Source organism: Bos mutus, chromosome 17, assembly GCF_027580195.1.
Source record: "Bos mutus isolate GX-2022 chromosome 17, NWIPB_WYAK_1.1, whole genome shotgun sequence".
Lineage (NCBI taxonomy): Eukaryota > Metazoa > Chordata > Mammalia > Artiodactyla > Bovidae > Bos > Bos mutus.
In genome coordinates, this window is record NC_091633.1 from 71,819,251 (window position 1) to 71,841,772 (window position 22,522).

At 37.9% G+C, this 22,522-nt stretch overlaps 1 protein-coding gene across 3 annotated transcripts; it reads right to left on the minus strand.

Moving 5' to 3' along the window:
* Positions 1–340: 340 nt before the first annotated feature.
* MSMO1 (methylsterol monooxygenase 1) lies at positions 341–17,162 on the minus strand. Of its 3 annotated transcripts, none has more exons than XM_014478990.2 (6): positions 17,027–17,162; positions 12,482–12,767; positions 6,866–7,014; positions 5,805–5,931; positions 4,024–4,178; positions 341–1,311 (listed from the first exon to the last, which is right to left on the minus strand). In XM_014478990.2, the coding sequence occupies exons 2-6, from the start codon at positions 12,734–12,736 to the stop codon at positions 1,116–1,118; spliced, it is 882 nt and encodes a 293-aa protein (XP_014334476.1). In that variant the 5' UTR covers positions 12,737–12,767; positions 17,027–17,162; the 3' UTR covers positions 341–1,115. The 3 variants fall into 3 exon arrangements, with proteins under 3 accessions (XP_014334476.1, XP_005898407.1, XP_070242793.1); XM_005898345.3 differs by having other exon boundaries at positions 16,955–17,111; XM_070386692.1 differs by lacking the exon at positions 17,027–17,162 and adding an exon at positions 16,854–16,872.
* Positions 17,163–22,522: the final 5,360 nt, after the last annotated feature.

The window sequence follows — 22,522 nt, forward strand, 5'->3', positions numbered from 1 at the left end:
ATTGAACCCATGTCTCCTGCACTGGCAGGTGGATTTTTTCCACTGGGCTACCTACTTGAAATTAAGTCAGCCCCATAAAGTTTGTCTCTATTCTCCCATCTGTATATTTTCTAAGTGGAGTAATGAGCTATTTCAATATCCTCCATTTTATTAGGTCAACAGAATTTCCCACAATAGCCTGATAAATACATGTTGAAACTGTCAAAAAGTTTAAGAAATGAAGCATTTAAAAAGATAAAATTGTTCCTTTTGTTACAAAACAATAATTTAGTGATTTTTATACTTTTCCTGATAAGAATAAATAAAAGGTGAAAAATGATGTTTTAAATTGGAAACGGAATAATCAAACAAAATCACATTTATTTCAATAGCTGCAAGTGCAAATACAGCAAGCCAGTACACAGTTTCAGGACACTGCTTTAAGTACAAAGAAAACTTGATATACAAAAATGAAAGAGGAAATAGCAGAAATAAAGCTCGATTTTTTAAAAAAGTTGAAGTAACCTGAAAACCTTTAGACTAAAAGAGTCTTACATCAATTCATAAATGCCTTAATTTATAGATAACAGTGGTACATTGTAATCAAAAAGGACTTCCCAAAGAGTCATTTCGAACTGATCAGCTCCAGATAAGAAATTCCTGGCAGTGGCTACTCTGGGATTCGGCACTCACTCATACTGTACAGACTGGTATAGTTCAATCCATGGCATTTGATTTTTATTCAAATTCCAAAAAGGTAAATACCTTTTTGGTAAGTTCAATAGGAGGCCAACACCACTACCAAGAGTTCCTGAAATGGCCACTATATATTTAAAAGGTTTAAAGACCAATTTTGGCTTCAGGCCCATGGTACAATGTTGGGGAAAGACTTCAATTAATACTCCGTTACTTAAATCCTTTTTGTAAGATTAGCAAAATGGCCCTTAAAGCTTCCTCAGGAAAACTGTATTTAAATATATGAAAGCTCCCACTAGGAAATTAATTAAAAGTTGTTAATAGTCTTTTTAATCACTTAGTGGCCAAGTCATATGTGTATTTCTGCTCCCCAGAAGCAATGTTAGCTACTAGCTTCAATTCAGGAAATGCATATTTTCCGGAAGGTTTATATGAGATGCTTATTCAGTCTTTTTCTCAACTTTCTTCATCTTTTCATTGTAGGCATTAAATTGAGAGTCTGTTCCAAAAATTCTGTCCCACCATGTAAATGTTGAAGCATAGTTTCCAATGAAGTTCATGTGGTGGAAATCATGATGCCGAGAACCAGCATAGAAAGGAATGAGATTTAAAGGGTTGAGAGGAATGTCATAACCACTGAAATGAAAATGATAAAGATTATTAAGGAAGTAAGTACACCTTCAATAATTAACTTGTTCATTGACCATAATATGCTTGTTAACCATTCAAATAACATTCCACTGTACCTAAGTCACTTATTTCTGATGTGTACAAAAGTTCACAGCAAATGGTACATACTCTAGAAACCACTTTCAGTAATTAAAGAAAAACTTGAACAATTTATAGAATATTAATGTAGTATTAATGTAATATTAATATTTTAATATTGATATTACAATCAGGAGATGAAGGAAGGATTATAGTAATGAATTCTTAGACACAGATTTTCATGAATTTTTTCTCTTTTAGAGGAATTTGCTTACCAAACTTGTAACACCCATACTACTACATATGTCTTTTAGGAAAAGTTGTACAAAATTAGCACCAAGCATTACAAAGGTTAAATCTGAGGATTACTGTTTGCAACTTCTTTTTAGAGTACCTGTCTTTATTTCTAACTACAAGTCTAAAATCTGATATCTATAATTATACCAGTCTGAATCACCCCAATCCTTCCCTCCCTTGAGCAGGCTGAGAAGGAAGGAAATAGAAAGGAGCAATGGAAAGAAAGAAAGAAGGACACATCATCTACCACTTCTCTGCCTAAGACTGCTGCTACTGCTAAGTCACTTTAGTCGTGTCTGACTCTGTGCGACCCCATAGACAGCAGCCCACCAGGCTCCTCCATCCCTGGGATTCTTCAGGCAAAAACACTGGAGTAGGTTGCCATTTCCTTCTCCAAAGGGTCATTACAGAAGAATAAAATAATTGCTGGCCTGAATTATACTATTTAACCAAATTTTTTATTAAAACCACAAATATATTTCTTTCAACAGTGTTTCAGGAACATTAAACCTGCTTTTCAATCAAGGCATGAAATCCAAAAGCCAGAAAAAAATAAAACGGACAGATTTTACTATATAAAAATTTAAAACTTCAGTACCGTAAAAGAACCATCAAGAGTTAAAACTGAAATGACAGATGGAAGAGAAAATATTTACAACATATGTAACAAAGTTACCTAATTTGTAATTTCATGTAATAACCATGAAATTAAAAGATGCTTGCTCCTTGGAAGAAAAGCTATGAGAAACCTAGATGGCATATTAAAAAGCAGAGACATTACTTTGCCATCTAAGGTCCACCTAGTCAAAGCTATGATTTTTCCAGTAGTTATGTATGGATATGAGTGTTGGACCATAAAGGAAGCTGAGCGCTGAAGAACTGATGCTTTCGAACTGAGGTGTTGGAGAAGACTCTTGAGAATCCTTTAGACTACAAGATCAAACCAGTCAATCCTAAAAGAAATTAGTCCTGAATATTCAATGGAAGGACTGATGCTGAAGCTCCAATACTTTGGCCACCTGATTCAAGAACTGACTCCTTAGAAAAGACCCTGATGCTGGCAAAGATTGAAGGTAGAAGGGGATGACAGAGGATGAGATGGTTGGACGGCATCACTGACTCGACGGACATGAGTTTGAGCAAGCTCTAGGAGTTGGTGATGGACAGAGAAGCCTGGCGTGCTGCAGTCCATGGGGCTGCAAAGAGTCAGACGTGACTGAGAGAACAAACTGAACTGAACTGAACAAAGCTTACACGTGAACCAAAATGTTATAAGTCTCCCTGGTGGCTCAGGTGGTAAAGAATCTGCCTGCAATGCAGGAGAGACCTGGGTTCAATCTCCGTGTTGGGAAGATTCCCTGGAGAAGGGAATGGCTACCCACTCCATCCCTCAGTATTCTTGCCTGGAGAATTTCATGGGCTGAGGAGACTGATGGGCTACACATCATGGGGTCACAAAGAGTAGGACACAACAGAGTGACTAACACTTTCACTTTTTTCATAATAGGTTATAAAACATATAATCTAACAAAAAGTAGGCAAGTGAAATAAAAGCTAATTCAAGGAAGAAAATAACTGTTGTCAACAAGCACACAGGCGTGCAGCCTCACCAGTCCCTGGGGAACACAGATCACAGCCCTGAAGGTTCTCTGCTCTCCTAATAACCAAGATTAATGAGACTGTAATGTCCAGGCTGGAAAAGGTATCAGAAGCAGGGAAAGCATTCTTGCAGGCTCCTGCTGGGCATGTAAAGAGGGGCCCTTTGGAGAGCAGTTTTGCAGCACTTCCAAAAATTTTGTTTCATTTTCCCAAATAATACATGAATACAATCTCACCATAAAAATGACAACAGTTATAGACAAGAAAGCAAAAAAAAGTCTATTATTTGAATTTGTCCCAATGATTATGTTCTCCTGTTTTCTTAAAAACAGTAACATTAACAATGTTTAACTTCTCTTACTATAGTCTACTTAAAAAACATAATCTATGACAATGACTATGAGTGTGTAAAATGGGTGAAAGTGGTCAAAGGTATGAACTTCCAATTGTAAGATGAATAAGCCTTGGGCATGTAATGAAGAGCATAAAGGCTGAAGTCAACAGTCCTGTGAATTTGAAAGTTGCAAAGAGAGTAAATCTTATAAGTTCTCATCACACACACACAAAAAATTATAACAATGTATAAAGATGGATCAGCAATATATATATCAAACCATTACACTGTATACCTAAAACACAATATGTCAATTACATCTCAATTAAAAAAAATAAGAAAGACAATGTATGACCATGAAGAAAGGATATTTTATGATACCTTCTACCTGAATAGAAACCAAACCTTACCTATGGACATCAATAGTCTCTATCAAACGAACAGTCACCCAGGCCCAAAGAAGAATAACATGATCACATAAAAGCATGATTCCAATGAAAAATCCAGTTCCAAGAATTATGGTTTCCAGAGGATGTGCATATTCAGCTTCCATTCCAAATGGAGCCTAAAATAAATAAGAATTGCTTAATATATTGTGATGGTTCATTTTATGCATCAACTTATCTAGGCCATGGTGCCCAGTTGCTTGGTCAAACACCAGTCTAGATTTGGTGTGAAGGTCTATTTTAGATGTGATCAATATTTAATACTTAAATCAGTAAAGAGGATCCTCCATAATGCAGGTGGGCTTCATTCAATCAGCTAAAGGCCTTAGAAGCAAAGACTGAGGCTTCCCAAGGAAGGAAGGAATGCTCAAGACTACAGTACAGAAAACCTGTGTGCTTTCCAGCCTGTTGCCCATAGAAATTCAGATCCAGGCCTGCAACATCAAGTCTCTCCTGCATTTCCAGTTAGCTGCCCTATAGATTTCAGATTTGCCAGCCCCCACAACTGCATGAGCCAGTTCCTTAAAATAAATCTGCGTGTACGTATCTCCAATTGATTCTTGGAAGAACCCTAATATACATACGTATTTTTAATTTATTTGTGCATATCATTTTATAATACTATATCCCTTCTATATGTTATGATAATACAGTCATCCCTCAGTATTCTAAAGGGATTGGTTCAAGGACCTCCATGGACACCGAACTTTAATGAAAAGGCAGTATTTGGCAGTATTTGCACATAACCTATGCATATCCTCTCATATACATCATCTACAGATTACTTACAAGACCTAATACAATATAAATGCTATGTAATTGTGTAACTGTTGTAAACACAATTTAAATGTTATGTAAATAGTTGCCCATTCAAGGCAAGTTCAAGTTTTGCCTTTAGGAACTTTCTGAAATTTTTTCCCCAAATATTTTCAATGAGGGTTTCCAGAGGATGTGCATATTTAGTTGGTTGAATTCATGGATTCAGAACCCATAGATACTAAGGGTCAACTGTATATCTAGTCATACCTATATAAACATTAACAGTAATTCTCAATAAAGATATCTCTCTGTTTTTACCAAACATTAAAAGGGCTAGGGATGTCCTTAATATGATCTATTTTAATGGTTTGAGATAAAGGCATTAAAACAACTGGCTTGAATTCTACATTTGGTTTATGCACCTGAATTTGTTCTGTCAAGATAGGGATATTTGATTTATCATATCAGGTAATCAGGATCAATGCAGAACATACCAGCGTAACAAATCTGACAAAGCTAACAACAAAGCAGTTCTGAAAAAAAAAAAAAACAAACCAAAACCCTGTTTTGTGGGAAGAAGTTAGCAATGAGGTGGAAAAGCATTAAAACTAAGTTGAAAATTGTTTTAGAAATTTAATAATTCAAGGTTTGTTGTTTTGGGGTCCCACTTAAATAATCATAACAGCATTAGAGCCTCCATCAAACTGCCAGGTACCCAGCTGTGTGAGTACAGTGCTCTGAACCAAAATACAAAAATGAATATTTTTCTTTCAGGCCTCAATTTACCACAAAATCAGGATACTAGAAAAAAATCTGTAGAACTAGCTTTGTGTTCATGTTTATGTGTGTATGTATTCTAAACAATCATGCAAAGGAAAATGAAATAAAGACATCACTGACAATTTTTTTTAAGTTCAGATTCTTTAAAAAAAATAACATTTTTGCCTCAAAGAGTAAAAAATATATTAAATATAATTCGAACATACCTGAAACTCATGATGAACTTTATGAATGTATTTATATATTCTTTTGTGATGTAAAAGCCTATGCAAGAAATAGTGCCAAGTATCCTCGATCACTGCACAGCCAAAACATCTTGCCAAAAGCATGTACCTTTAAGATGAAAATACTGTAATGAGGATAAAATAACTTACTAAAACAATCTAGACTTTTACCTAGGATCACTGCTGGACACTGCATAAAATCAAATACTATCTTGACTTAACTGGTTATATTGATCAACAAATTCTCAAAACAATACATATAGATACAAGCTAGATATATGATACCACCTGAAGAAGGGTTAAAGAGGCTGACCACCATACCAATTCTAATTCTATTATTAAAAAAAAAAAGTTATAAAATCAGAGCTAAGAAAGAAAACTCAAAATTTCTAGGCAAAGAGTAACACTGATAAAGGACTTACTACTCATAATAGTAAAATCACTTTCTTCTGCCAAAGAGAAGCATGTAAGTGCAATGGGCAAAAGTATTTTATTTATATAGGAACAAATACACAAATTCTCTTATATGTTGCATATAGAGTAATAGGAAAAGCACATATCTATATATTGTACATCTGTATTCTGTATTCAGGTTTCATCAGAACAGAAAGCTAGAATACAAAAATTATTTGAACATAAATATGTTCAGATAATATACATACATATATATATGTGTGTGTGTGTGTGTGTGTGTCTATATGGACACAATTTTTATAAACTTTACCCTCACTCATTTTTTTCATTCATTTTAGACTTAAAATGTATTTTTTCTTGCTATAAGCCCCTGTATCCTGTACATAATCATATAAAGGATGCCATGGAAACTTCTGATGTAAGAAACTCACCCTCCAATAAAGATATTAAAATATAGAAACACATAAAAATGGGAACATTTCAAGTTTCTACTATAGTTTTCTATATTTTATTTACTTCAAAGTTAAGAGCAAACATTAACCAAATGAAGAAAGAAGGTAATACTAAGGATATTTTAATTGGATGATAAACCATAACTGAGTATAAAAATCAAATCTTTATCTACATACCATCTTGGCATTGTTTCCCAATCATAGGGAATACTGAAATACTCTGTAAAATAATAAGTTCCACAAATCAACGGAAGCTGGATACAAAAGTGATTAAAGAGAAGCACTTTAAAACATTTCCATTGGTTTTCCCATGTTTCTGGTTTATCCTATGGAGAGGAGAAAAAATTAAAACGTTTAGTATTAGCCTCTGCTATCAGAAGTTTCACCTGAAAACTAAAAGTAAATTCTTAGATTTTTCTCTAAAGTCTATATGGGACCTGGAATTTATGTTATTTAATTAATCTTATGTTATGTAGATTCTGTATTATAATTGCTAAGTTACAGTAACTAAGGCCCAGGAACTATAACACTCACTCCCAATATTCTAAATTCTTGACAACTATTATCACTACTATAAACACATGAAGAAATTGTCAAAACTCAGGCCCAGGCATAATGGTCCGAATGATCTTTAAGCAACACTACAGAATAAGTAAGTCTTGTTTTTGCTGCCCACGGATCATTTACTTTTATCAGGAATTCCAGAGATGAAGACGTGTGTCATGCTACAATCACAGCTGAGTTCTCCCAAATGCTGAGGGAGCTATACACACAGCATTGAAAGCCTTACTACACAGGCAGGCAACACCATTCAGTGGTTTTCATTCCCAGAAATAAGTGCATTTTTCTTCATACACATTGACAGAATTAGAAACTCTCTGAGCTGAAAGAACTCCAGAAACAAATGTGTCCGGTGGTTCTCAAAGAATGGGAACAGATGAAGTTCACAGATTAAAGTCAAATGAGGAAGTGATCAATGTAGAGAAATGTTCACAAAACCCCATCAGGATTATCAACTTGCTCAGCAAGCCATAAAGAAAAGTGAATATGTATTCAATTCAAAGGGCTGTACTTAGTTAAGAAGTGCTTTTGGCTTTACAAAAAGATAGTAAATAATAAATAGTCATTGCTCTTTTAAATGTCCTTACTCCTAAATTCAGAAATCTGCAATGGAAACCACTGACCTCAGCAGAGGCCCAGAGGTCAACCATCTTGCCCAGATCACACAGGCAGTTATTAGCAGAACTTGTGACTAACTAAAATCTAGGGTTCCAGTATTGTTCCTGAAATTCTTTAGAAGAGCTTCCTTCCCTGACAAAAAAGGAAGAGTTCAACTGGTAATCAGAGTTGATTCTAACCTCAGGGTCTCTGTGAAGCTCATATCTCAGTCTCAACAATAAAATGAAGGAATTAGGCAAGATTACTTTATAATTGTCTATTTCTGCTCTGAGCATGATCTGACCTTTCTCCTCTGAACTTCCAGTCTGTGACTGGGGACAAAATAAATGAAAGATTCTGGCTTGGGTGGGAAAAGCCACTCTTTTCCCCAAAGAACTATGTTTAAGTAACTGGTGATACCTTGGCTAGAATCTAACACTGATGTCAGTTATAACTACAAAGGAATCACATGGTTTACTATTTACGAGGGTCATAGATTTCAGAAAGAATGTTTTTAATGTATAAATCCTTGAGGAAAGTTCCTAGAGAATTATTAAGATGTATGACATAAATAAAAAAAAAATCCTGCAAGGTCCATTTCTTTACTTTCACAGAAGTGAATATCACCCTTCCCCCTAGCAAGCATGTACATTAACTGTCTATTCTATTTCAAAGCAGAATTTTTGGTGTTGTTCCACCAGTGTCAGTGTTTCAGGGTATCTGCCTTCAAAATGCATAACTCTGTAATTAACTTATACTGACTTATTGGCTTGTTTTTAAATCCCTTTATATTGTGAAAACTTGTATTGATTAATCTTCAGTTAATTTTATTATTAAAAAATCTCAAAGCAGGGACTTTAATGGTTGCAAAACTCAAGAAACATATGCTAAGCACAGACTTGAAGGCTTTCGATCTGTTTATAAGTAACTAGTTGTAAACTAGATTATTGCTTGTCCTTTCTTTTGTCACATTTTTCTCTGGAGTCTTCATAAAATCTTAACTGAAACAGGCCTTTCTCTCTGAAAAAGTTACCACCTCTGACCAGTGAGTCAACTGTAGAGGGCAGAAGGCAGAGAGGGATAGTTTGGCCTGGACAGTCAGTCATACAACCAACCAATCAGCCCCATAAATAATGCAGTGGGTGACCCACTGCACTCCAAATTCCAAACATGCATGAGAATTCCAAACATGCATGAGAACTTAAGACACTCAAACACAATTCTGCCTTTCAAAGCAGGCCTTTTTATAAAAATCATTTTGGAAATGTTGTGTCCTTTATATACAGTAACAGGATACTCTTCTTTAGGCCACAGCCCTTTTAATTCCTCCCTTTACTCTTTGTTCTTCCCTCCTTTGACCTGAGTCTATAAGCAGCTGGCCCCATGCAGTATCCCCAGAAAGGATCAATGTTAATAGTTGCTTAAAGTTGAGACTCACCAGGAGAGGCTACGAAGTGAAGAGACTGATTACAGAGGATGTGTGTATTGACTGCCATCAGACATGAACTCAATGAGTGCAACCAGTCTGCTTTAGATGAACATTCCCAAAATGCCTACTTTACATCAGGACTGTGTGCCTGAGTCTGAGTTTGGCATCACTTTTTGAAAAAAGTTAATAGTAAGCATTAGAAACTATTATAGGTTTACCAAGTGTTGATAAATTCTTTCTTTCTTTCTCTAACAATATGGTACAGACTCCTTCCTGAGAACTGTGTCAAACTCTTTAGTTAAAAGAGTTCATTATTTTCCCTATGTTTAAACCTGAGAAGATGTACCATGTATGCAAGCTCTCAAGAAACACTTAGTGTACTGAAGCAAATACTGAGAAGTTAGGAACATCATCATTTTGGGGAAGATGACATGAATGCTGCAGAAATACCATGCTATATTTGGAATAAAAACAAAATCTTAACAGTCTTGATCAAAGTCTTAACATATTAACAACATTGAAGAGTTGAGACATCAAGAATCGTAGTGAACTGCAAAATAATACTCACGAATCCCCATAAGATTCCCTTCTAGCTTATTCAAAAATTACAATTTACATATGATAGAACTTCTCCATAAAGTGAGTATAAAGGGAGCATAGCTCAACATAATAAAGGCCACAGATGATAAGTCCACAGCTAACATAGGTCAATGGTGAAAACCTGAAAACATTTCCTCTAAGATCAGGAACAAGATAAGGATGCCCACTTTTATTCAACATAGTACTGGAAGTCTTAGACACAACAATAGGACAAGGAAAAGAAACAAAAGGAATCCAAATTGGAAAGGAAGAAGTAAAACTGTCACTGTTTGCAGATGACATGAAAAATCCTAAAAACACCACCAGAAAACTATCAGAGTTTATCAATGAATTTGGTAAAGCTGTTGTATATAAAATTAATATATAGAGCTCTATCAATAGATTTTTATACACTAACAATGAAATTAAGGAAACAATCCCATTTACCATCTCAGCAAAAAGAATACCATACCTAGTAATAAACCTACCTAAAGAGATGAATGATCTGTACTCAGAAAACTCTTAAGACACGGATGAAAGAAACACAAAGGGATAACACAAATGGAAAGATACATCATGTTCTTAGATTGGAAGAACTGTTATATTGAATTGAATTATTATTAAAATGACCACACTACCCAAGATAATCTGTATAGTCAATACAATCCCTATCAAAACAACATTGGCTTTTTTTTTAGAACTGGGACAAATAATTTTAGTATTTGTATGGGAACACCATAAAACTCATAGAAGACAACACATCACAACAATACCTTTTTAGATCTGTCTCCTAAAGCAAAGGAAACAAAAGCAAAAATGAACAAATGGGACCTAATTAAACTTTAAAGCATGTCTTCACAGCAAAGGAAACTCCTGACAACACAGGCAACTATTGAATGGGACAAAATATTTGCAAGTTATTTAATTTGCAAGACTGATTAGGGATTAATATCTAAAACATAAAAATAGCTCATATAATTCGATATAAAATTAGCATAAGACTTGAACAGACATTTTCCCAAAGACATACAGATGGCCAATACACACATGAAAAAATACTCAACATCACAAATCATTAAGGAAATGCAAATAAAAATCCCAATGAGATATCACCTCACACCTGTCAGAATGGCTATTATCAAAAGACTACAAATACAAATGTTGGTGAGGATGTGAAAAAAAGGGAACCTTGGTATACAGCTGGCATGAATGTAAACTGGTGCAGATACTGTGGACAGTATGCAGGTTCCTCAAAAGACTAAAAATAGAATTATCTTATGACCCAGTAATTCCACTCCTGGGTATATTTCTGAAAAAAACAAAAAAAACTAATTAGGAAAGATACATGCACACCATACATTCATACCAGCATGCTTTACAATGGTCAAGATATGGAAGCAATCTAAGTGTCCACCAACAGATGAATGGTGGAAGAAGATGGGTTATATATACACAATAGACTCCTCAGCCATTAAAAAGAATGAAATTTTGCCATTTGCAACAATGTGGATAGACCTGGAAGGTATTATACTAAGTGAAATAAGTCAGAGAAAGACAAATATGTATGTTATCACTTAGATGTAAGAAAAAAACCCAAACGAATGAATAAAACAAGACATAGATTCAGATATAGAGAACAAACTAGAGGTTACAACCAGCAGGGAGAGAGAAGAGGGAAGGAGTGAGATAGAGGTAGGAGATTAAGAAGTACAAACTACTACATATAAAATAGTTAAGTAACAAGGCTATTACTTCCTTGTTACTTCCCTGTTATTTGTTATTTTCCTTGTTAGCTTCCCTGGTGGCTCAGATGGTAAAGGATCCACCTGCAATATGGGAGATCTTTGGGTTGGGAGGATCCCCTGGAAGAGGGCATGGCAACCCATTCCAGTATTCTTGCCTGGAGAATACTCATGGACAGAGGAGCCTCAAAGGCTACAGTCCATGGGGTTGCAAAGAGTTGGACACAACTGAATGATTAAGCACAGCAAAAAAGGATAGCATAGGGAATATAGCCAGTATTTCATAATAATGTTAAGTGGAGCATAATGTACAAAAATTCTGAATTGCAATGCTGTACATCTGAAACTAATTTATTGTATATCAACTATAACTCAATAAAAATTTCTTTTAATTAAAACTTATAAACTCAAATTAGATAAACATCACATCTATTGAAGGCACAATTCAACCAATTCTTTCTGAAACCTTATCAGCAATGACCTAGGGTTGTGCTGTGTATATGGTAGCAACTAGAAATGTGGTGAACATTTTAAATACACCTAGTCTTAACTGAGATGAGCTGAAATGAGTGTAAAATATACACTAAATTTTGAACGCTTATTGTAAGAATAAGAACACAATATATCCCATTAAATACTTTTTAATTTTGATTACTTACTGAAATATAATTGAGATTTACTGGATTAAACTAAATACATTGTGAACATGATTCCCCCCCTTTTGTTACTTTTTAATATATTCTAGTAGGGTTATGTATGTGACTTCATTACATGTCTATTGGACAGCCCTGAGGTACAGTCTATTTTCAGTTACAAATTATATTTACTTTAAAAATATTCAACAAGACTAATGATAATATTCCAATGTAAGTCCATTATACTCACCTTTTGAATTTTATACTTTTTCATGTAAGGTATAAATTGAAACAAAAATCCAGGTAAACAGAACAAGAAATAAAGGACCTCATGAACTATGAGAGATCCCCACGTTGCAATCTGGAACTTTGTATAATTATTCAACATATAGTTCCAAGCATTTTTAAATGGTTCCTGCAGAGGATTGTCAGGCAAAAGTGAATCTACATATTCCACAGCCAAGGATGCTGAACTAAAGACGCTGATACTTTCATTTGTTGCCATTTTTCAAATCTTTGCAGACAGCCTTATTATTCTGTAAATATAAATAAATAAGTAAATAAGCAAGCTAAACAACAAAAGTATAAGATAACAGTTTTTAAAATGCTTCTGATTAATTTTTAAATTGCTAAAGGAGTGCCAATCTCTCAGGTCATCCTAACCCCATGATTAAAAACACCAGTCTACAGGATGTCATCACCGCCTCCATTTGTAGATAGGATTTAAAAGCCACATGTTAACGTTCAACAGCAGCATCTAAAGAATAGTGGATAAGAAACTTCAAGCCATCTTTAAGGAGATTTATCAGTGTGGTCTCCCAGGAAACACTTGTAATTTCAAAGAGCAATAGCTGGGTTGAAAAGTATCACTTAAGAACTTCTTTAGAAAAAGTCTGCCAAATATGACTACATAAATACTAAATATTTATAACTGGGAATACAAAGACAACCATAAATAAAGTCAAAGATCAAACAACAAACTGGAAAAAATATTTCCAAGAATTATGACAGAGGCTACAATGAGTGCTTTAGAAAAAGCCTAAAAACCCAATAGAAAATGACAGACTACTCACAGAAAGTTCACAGAAAAATACATACAAATACTAAGCAAATAAACAGCTCGGTTCGACTCAAATAGGAAATGCATCCTAAAACAAAAATTTAGTTTCACACTGCGCCTTAGCAGTAACAGTTTGGGGAAACCAGCACCACTGTACATTGTTGATGGGAGGATTAGTTTATTCTTTAAGGAAAAAAACCACAGTATTTATTACAATTCAAAATGAATACACCTTTTGATCCAGCAGTTTTCTCACTTAAGTACACAAAGATGAGCACACTAAGACTGAAGGAAGCATTGCTCACAATAGCAAAAACAAAGGAAAATACAGCAAGATGTTAGGGCCATCAACAAGAAATGAATTAAATAAATTCTATCAGGTCCTTCCCAAGACACTGCCACCTAGGAGGAAGATCTACATATTCTACATGGAAAGACATCTAAGTGAAATAGCAAGTTGCAGAATGTATAGGAAGAGCCTCACCTATGTTTTTGTGAAAAGGTTATGTCTTTATCTATGCACTTTACACATATATACATAGGAGAAACACACAAACAGAAAATGTACAGAAAATGCATATGCATACATGGTAGGGAGGGGTTATGAAGAGGAGAAAACAATTTACTTTCCATTTTATACCTCTTATAATTTTAATTTTTTCATGAGTATGTTTTACTTATAAATAACCTTAATAGGTCACCAAATCAAAAAACAGAGAAACTTATGAAGAATGTCACTTTCCTAAAAATATTTACTGCTGTCCCTAGTTTATAAATTATGATGGGCCACTCTAAAAATAAATATATTAAGCCTCAAAAGCATTCTTAATATTGTTTAAAATGCTCCTTTGTCCTTGTGCACCACCCCATAACCCACTCAACTATGGCCAACCCTTCAATAACACAGCTTTGAACTGTGCAGGCAGGTCCACTTAGACTTAGGTTTTTTTCAAAAAACAAATTGGAAAAACTTGGGGAGATTTGTGACAATTTGAAAAAAACTCACAGATAAACTGCATAGCCTAGAAATATAAAAAAAAATAAAGTTAGGTATGTCTTGAATGCATAATATATGAAACTGTGAAAGTGTTAGTCTCTCAGTCATGTCTGATTCTTTGTGATCACATGGACTGTAGTGTGCCAGGATCCTCTGTCCATGGAATTCTCTAAGCAAGAATCCTGGAGTGGGCAGTCATTCCCTTCTCTAGGGGATCTTCCCAACCCAGGGATCAAACCTGGGTCTCCTCCATTGCAGGCAGATTCCAAATCTAATGTTGAATCAACACCACTTACTAGCTGTGAGACCCTGAGCAAGTTAAGTAATTTCTCTAAGCCTCAGTTTTATTATTTGCAAAATGTAAAGAACAATAACAATAAGTAGATGATGGGAATCTTTTCATGATGTATATGTATATCAAATTACCACAATGTACATTTTGCTAACAGAACCTCAATAAAGTTGAAAAAATAAGGAATAACAATTATAGTTCTTCTAAAGAGCCCAAGAAATGATACATGTGAAGTACTTATGTTGAGGTGACACATAAGCTAAAAGAAGCTAACAATTATTAAGCGCTTTATATACACCAGTAACTTCTAAGAGTGTCACATGCTCTCTCTATAGTATAGACTTTACTCCTTACCACAGCTTCAAGGTAGGCACTTTTATTATTTTCATTTTACAGACAAAAACTGAGGTTTAGAAAGATTAAGTAACTTTCCCAAATTACAAAACACTAAGTGGGGGAGTCTGTGCTCTCATCCATTGTATCATACTGTGATCCTAAATAATAAAGCACACAATAAATAGTACAGTAACAGGGGAATAATTCTCAAAGTTCACCCAAGCCTCCTGAAAGAGTATTCCATATAGGCTGTCTTCATTTTCAGATTTCACATCCATTCTCTAGCAATTAAAATCAGTTTTGTATTCTAATCAATGCACTGAATTTATTCTTACTAAATAAAATCATTAAGTTTCCCAGCTGCCAGAACCAACAAAAATATTTTGGAGTTTATTTTATCTGGCCCTTATGGAAAATTTGATACTTCTCATCTTGATATATCTGCCTTTCTCGCTTCTTGGGATTCACATGTATTCACTCTGATTTAACTAACATGTGGTACTATTTGTGGCGACTGCACTTCCTGCTGCTCTCACCCTTGATAAATAAATATGATTTATTCAAATGATAAAATAAATATGATTTATTCAAATCATAAAATAAATATGATTTATTCAAATCATAAAATCTAGGGAGGAATACAAAGAAGTAACAAGACTGTCACAACATCTGTGATAAGAACAATAAGAGGTTGGAAATATAAAACAGAGAGGCCCAGGGAACAGATCCTAGAGAAAGAGGCATGTAAACTCAAACCTGGAGTGTGGAGGGAAGGCAGTTAAATCTAATTTAACTAGATTAAAAGAGAGTAAAGTAGGCTGGATGGGGTCGATGGGTGGTTTTGAGTAGAAGAAATATCAGTTCTAGAGACTCAACCAGGAGATAAGAAAGGATACAGCAGTTTCCCATTTAGTATGTCTGTGGTACAGCTTTTGAGAAAGAAAGGCTCAAGAATTGAGGCTGAACAGTTTCCCAGAGATGCTTGATTTACTCCTTCCAACTATTCTAGATTGTCAGGAGTGATCATATCTACTCCCTGTTGTGAGAATATGCTGATATCCTCTCTCTCTCTCTAAAACCCCAGGTTCTGATTATCCAAAAGTATACTGGCCATCTCCAATGTAGGCAGTTTGGAGGCATGGCAAAGTCAACATGTCCCAAAATTCGGTCCCTACTCCTTGCAACCCTGCCTACATACTCCCTCCCGCCTACTTTAACTTTGTGAACTGATGCCACTACCTAGTCATCTAGGGCAGAATATTCCGGATCTCTATCTCTGCTGCCTGGATAGCACTTCCCAACTTAGAAACAACTGGTTGAATTAACACTCAGGACTTTACTCTCTAGATTTAAGGGAGGGAAACGGATACACTACTGCCAACCGAACAAAAGCAAAAAATAGGTACTAAGGAAGAGAGGAGAGGGGAAATAACGAGCGAATTTTCTTTCTTTTTTTCATCCTTGCACAACTGGATTGACTTGAGGCAGACTCAGAAAAAAAGAAATGTAGTTGTCTGTGTATCACCGCCCCTCCCCCCCTCCCAGAAACTTTGAAGTTTCCCTGTCTCTGAGACCTGCCAGCAGTGCCTGGCCTTTGCCCGGCCCGGACGCCTGGCACCTCCATGTGTGCCCTTCTTAAACCCTCCCTCTAAAACACGACGCCAGCATTCATGCGAACAGCAGACAGGGTTCAGCCCTTCTTTAGACCCTTACAGTGTGAGGGAGCGCCTCCCCACAAGATGAAACACCTGGGCCTCTGCTCTCCTTTACTCTCACACTCCGTATTGACGCACCAAGGCCTCTGACTGTCCTCCGCTTCGGGCCTCTCTGGCCACGAAATAGCATCTCTTGCTGGTATAGTCCTCTGCCCAATTGCTATTCATCCTTTAGAACCCTCCCAGGGCGCCCTTCCCACCCGCGCGCCCCGCCGCGCATACAAACAGATCTTGCTTCTTCCTTTTGTAGAATTCTGGTCACTCTGTGCTGTGACCACTGCCTGGTTCCGACATTAAGAGATTTCACTCGTTTTCACCCATACCTGCCGCCAGGCCGTCCGTCCCGGCCTCTACACGCGGGAGCCAACCGAGGCCACTCCACCCCAGTCCCTCACCTTGCGCGCCACCCACTGCAGCCGCCGCCTCCAGAGCTGCGCTAGGCGCTACCACTCGGGGGTCGACCGGCTCCTCCGCTGGTATTGGCTTGCATTGGCTGCGTTCCGCCTTCTGAGAGCCGTGATTGGCCTACGCATCTGCCGGCATCGTGTGACTCATGAGAACGCGGAACTGGAAGCGCGGCCATTGGCTGCTCAGATGGAGTGAGGATCGTGAGAGCTAGGCGTCCGGCCAGTAGCTGGTCCGCCAGCCGGGCTAGGCTGACGCAGGGCCTTGAGACGTCGCCTAGCAACCTCAGCCCCGCCCAGCACACGCGACCCCTTCCAGGAGCATGCGAACTCGGGGAGTTTGCAGGCGCACCGGCCCTGAAATCTTTACTATGAGCTGTATTCACTGGCGCCCCTTTAACGCTGTTGCGCCGAAAGTTTAGACCTCTTTCTCGTCCCAACCCCAGCGTCCTTTGAGAACCCCTGTTTGTACGTGGGAAATGGGGAACTCCAAATGCAGCGCGATTCCTGTTTGAGGACGGAAAGCCAAGAGTCGGAGGTTTAGAAGAGACAACGCGCAGCAGTTGGTTTTGCTGCCAGGGTCGGCCGCCTCGCCCCTACGGGGATGCAGAGGTGTGCACGGATGGGGGGTAATCCACGAAATTAAGCTTTCGCTTAAGAGAGCCTTTTAAAATTTGCACAAGGGCACTACTTGCTCTCGTTTAAGGCACTTTCTATGCAGGACTTTGTGCAAACGGGACGCTGTCGCTTCTCATGGCTGTGATCAGACTGACTCTCATGCCTAACAGGCCAGGTGCAATCTGCTTTAGGAAATCCCTCAACCCATTCATCTAACTGTCCCATGTATTTGACACCCACGTTCTTTGTAAAGTATCACGACAGAAAAGTCATATCAAATGGATAGAAATGGGATCTGTCCCTTGCGTGCTCAGAGCTCTGTCTTCAGGAGGCCCGTGGTATCCTGGGGTAGATGCTGTGTGTCTCTTCAGGACTGAAGCAGGCCTTCAGTAACCGAGTATGGGTAAAGCCATTTTCCCATGAAGCATTTTTCTTCCCAGGGGGAGTATAAAGGCCCAGACCCGCAACCTAATTTAGGATTCCTTTGGCCAGCTTAGCTCCAGACCACCACTACCCACAGTCCCAGTGACTGAGGTTGTGGGTGTAACTGGGAAGCAGCCTATTTTTCCCTCTGCTTAAACATGCTGCACTCTTTTAAGGGAGGATTAAGAGCATATGCCATGGGGTGAGACCTACCAAGCTTTGCCACTAATTAGCAGTGTGCTCTTAGATAATTTATTTCTCAAAATTTTATCCAGTACTTATTATAACAGTTTGTGACAATAAATGTGACTATGTATGTAAGCCCTTTACACAGTATCTGGAATACAGGAAGTGCTCAGTAATACTAAGTCGGTTATTATCCCTGACTTAAGAGTCCTACTTACAACATTCAGTTCAGTTCAGTTCAGTCGCTCAGTCGTGTCCGACTCTTTGTGACCCCATGAATAGCAGCACGCCAGGCCTCCCTGTCCATCACCAACTCCTGGAGTTCACCCAGACTCACGTCCATCGAGTCAGTGATGCCATCCAGCCATCTCATCCTCTGTCGTCCCCTTCTCCTCCTGCCCCAAATCCCTCCCAGCATCAGTCTTTTCCAATGAGTCAACTCTTCGCATGAGGTGGCCAAAGTACTGGAGTTTCAGCTTCAGCATCATTCTTTCCAAAGAAATCCCAGGGCTGATCTCCTTCAGAATGGACTGGTTGGATCTCCTTGCAGTCCAAGGGACTCGCAAGAGTCTTCTCCAATACCACAGTTCAAAAGCATCAATTCTTTGGTACTCAGCTTTCTTCACAGTCCAACTCTCACAACCATACATGACCACAGGAAAAACCATAGCCTTGACTATATGGACCTTTGTTGGCCAAGTAATGTCTCTGCTTTTCAATATGCTATCTAGGTTGGTCATAACTTTCCTTCCAAGGAGTAAGCATCTTTTAATTTTATGGCTGCAGTCACCATCTGTAGTGATTTTGGAGCCCAGAAAAATAAAGTCTGACGCTGTTTCCACTGTTTCCCCATCTATTTCTCATGAAGTGATGGGACCAGATGCCATGATCTTCATTTTCTGAATGTTGAGCTTTAAGCCAACTTTTTCACTCTCCACTTTCACTTTCATCAAGAGGCTTTTTAGTTCCTCTTCACTTTCTGCCATAAGGGTGGTGTCATCTGCATATCTGAGGTTATTGATATTTCTCCTGGCAATCTTGATTCCAGCTTGTGTTTCTTCCAGTCCAGCATTTCTCATGATGTACTCTGCATATAGGTTAAATAAGCAGGGTGACAATATACAGCCTTGACGTACTCCTTTTCCTATTTGGAACTTATTACATTAAAGATATATTATTTTTGATATTAGAGAAGATGCAAGTATGTGAAAGGGTCAAATGATTATTTTAAATCTTGGAGATTTAAAACTGAAAGGAAACATAGATATAACTCCAAAAAACAAAACAGAACAGAAATATGCTCAACCCAGTTCCTTCCAGTGAAGAATTGGGAGGCTTCTTCAAACAGAAGGTAAGCTCAAACAGGGGCTTTGTATCAACCTAGAGGGGTGGGATGAGGAGGGAGATGGGAGGGAGGTCCAAAAGGGAGGGGATATATCTATGGCTGATTCATGTTAAGGTTTGAAAGAAAACAACAAAATTCTGTAAGGCAATTATCCTTCAATAAAAAAATAAAAAAAAAAGAAATGGGCAGTTCGGAGAACTTCAACAATAGTGGTAATTTATTGAAACACATCCCTTTGCTGACAAAGGTCCATATAGTCAAAGCTTTGGTTTTCCCAGCAGTCATGTACAGCTGTCAGAGTTGGACCATAAAGAAGGTTGAATGCGGAAGAATTGATTGCTTTCGAACTGTGGTATTGGAGAAGACTCTTGAGAGTCCCTTGGACTGTAAGGAGATCAAACCAATCAATCCTAAAGGAAAGCAACCCTGAATATTCATTGGAAGGCTGATGCTGAAGCTCAACTTTGGCCACTTGATATCGAGAACTGACTCATTGGAAAAGACTCTGATGTTCGGAAAGATTAAAAGCAGGAGAAGGGGACAACAGAGGATGAGATGGTTGGATGGCATCACTGACTCAATGGACATGATCGGATCAGATCAGTCGCTCAGTCGTGTCCGACTCTTTGCGACCCCATGAATTGCAGCACGCCAGGCCTCCCTGACCAACACCAACTCCCGGACTTCACTCAGACTCACGTCCATCGAGTCAGTGATGCCATCCAGCCATCTCATCCTCTGTCGTCCCCTTCTCCTCCTGCCCCCAATCCCTCCCAGCATTAGAGTCAACTCTTCGCATGAGGTGGCCAAAGTACTGGAGTTTCAGCTTTAGCATCATTCCTTCCAAAGAAATCCCAGGGCTGATCTCCTTCAGAATGGACTGGTTGGATCTCCTTGCGGTCCAAGGGACTCTGAGTTTGAGCTAATTCCAGATGTGGAGGAGTGCTGATAGAGAAAAGCCTGGTGTGCTGCAGTCCAGGGAGTCTCAAAGAGTCAGATACAATTTATCTGCTGAACAACAACATGGAGGGTCTTTGGTATTTCAAGCACACTACTATCCATCATTTCTTTCAAACTCCACAATAACCTTGTAAGTGATACACTTTCATTGTTTTTTTGTTGTTGTTGTTGTTATTCAGTTGTGTCCACTTCTTTGGATCACAGAGAAAGCAAGGGAATTCCAGAAAAACATCTGCTTCACCGTCTACACTAAAACTTTTGACTGTGTGGATCACAACAAACTGGAAAATTCTTGAAAGAGATAGGAGTACCAGTCCACCTTACCTGTCTCCTGAGAAACCTGTATGCGGATTAAGAGGCAATAGTTAGAACTGGACCTGGAACAGACTGGTTCAAAACTGGGAAAGGAGTATAACATGGCTATATATTATCACCCTGCTTATTTAACTTATATGCAGAGTCCATCATGCGAAATGCCAGGCTGGATGAATCACAATCTGGAATCAAGACTGCTGGAAGAAATATCAACAACCTCAGATATGCAGATGATACCACTCTAATGGCAGAAAGTGAAGAGGAACTACAGAGCCTCTTGAGGGTGAAAGAGGACAGTGAAGAAGCTGGTCTGAAACTCAACATTAAAAAAAACTAAGATACAGATACTTATGTTGCCATTTTAGAGAGCACAAAATAAGGGTCAGAGGTTAAGAAATGTGTTTAAAGTTACAATTAGCAACTGACAGATAAGTTAATTGCTCAGTTGTTGGGACTCTTTTGTGACCCCACAGACTGTAGCCTGCCAGGCTCCTTTGTCCATGGAGTTTTCCAGGTAAGAACACTGGAGTGGGTTGCCTTTCCCTTCTCTAGGGGATCTTCCCCACCCAGGGATTGAACCCAGGTCTCCTGCATTGCAGGCAGTTTCTTTACCATTTGAGCCACCAGAAGAGCCAGTAACTGAAAGAAGGGGATGCAAACTCAGAGCCATCTGATTCCTATGCCCATGAGCCCTGCAACACTTACACTGCTTTTTTTCCCTTTAGAATTGTGAAGCCAGAATTAGAATGCCAGAAACTTGATTCAAAGTGTGATTCTACAGTACCATCTAGCCTTCTCTCCGAAATCAGACACAGTCAGCCATATAAACCAGTAGGAGGGAATCTGTTCAACAAACTGAAACAACAGGCAGGCTAATCCATTATATCACTATGTACTATGCTAACTCATCTACAGCTGAGATTATAAATACATGGGCCCTCAGGCTATCTTTAGGGATGGTAATAAAAACCCGGAATCATATACCAGAGTTCATGGGAAGGGAAGTGAAAATATACACATCATTTATCTAAACCCAAATCATCACTGCTTTTAGTTACGAAGGTGCAGAGTCAAGTGGAGCAAGGAGCAGAGTTGCTTTAAAATGTATTTTCATGGAACTAGCCTTGAACTCTGCTCATATCTGGTGGTTCTCCTGGCAGGATAAGACTTCTGACCTCTTTTCTGGACAATAATCAAACAAGCCAGGAACACTTGTATAAGCTTGAAGAGAACAAAACAAGATGTTTCAAACTGGAGAGATAAAGACTGGCATAGAGGGGAGGGGAATAAATTCAAATCCTTTGAAATCAAGAGTTATGAATCTAGTTACTAAACCTTGGCAAACTGTTTTATGGTATAGCTGTAGAGCTTATTAAATATTTAAGGAGAGAAAAGATAAAGAGGTATCTGACATGCTAAGTATTTAGAACTTTGTCACCCTAGGAGATTGTATTTTAAGAAAAGCTTTAAAAATTTTTCGATAAATCGTTAATTGACTAATTCATGGAATATTAGTGTTTGGAAGTGATCAGGAGAGATGACTCTTTTTTTGGTGCCACTGTCTGAAGTACTTAACAGTGCTCCAAGTTCATTAGATCCTCAACATGTTTGTTGACTATGGATGTGCATGGAGCAACAGT

Excerpts from the sequence above, each read along its gene's own strand:
- MSMO1 (XM_014478990.2), bottom strand. The coding sequence starts at position 12,736 with ATGGCAACAAATGAAAGTATCAGCGTCTTTAGTTCAGCATCCTTGGCT. Across the intron at positions 5,932-6,865 it reads TGGGAAACAATGCCAAGATG|GTACATGCTTTTGGCAAGAT; the intron begins GTATGTAGATAA and ends TTCATCTTAAAG. Across the intron at positions 4,179-5,804 it reads AAGTTCATCATGAGTTTCAG|GCTCCATTTGGAATGGAAGC; the intron begins GTATGTTCGAAT and ends TATTTATTTTAG.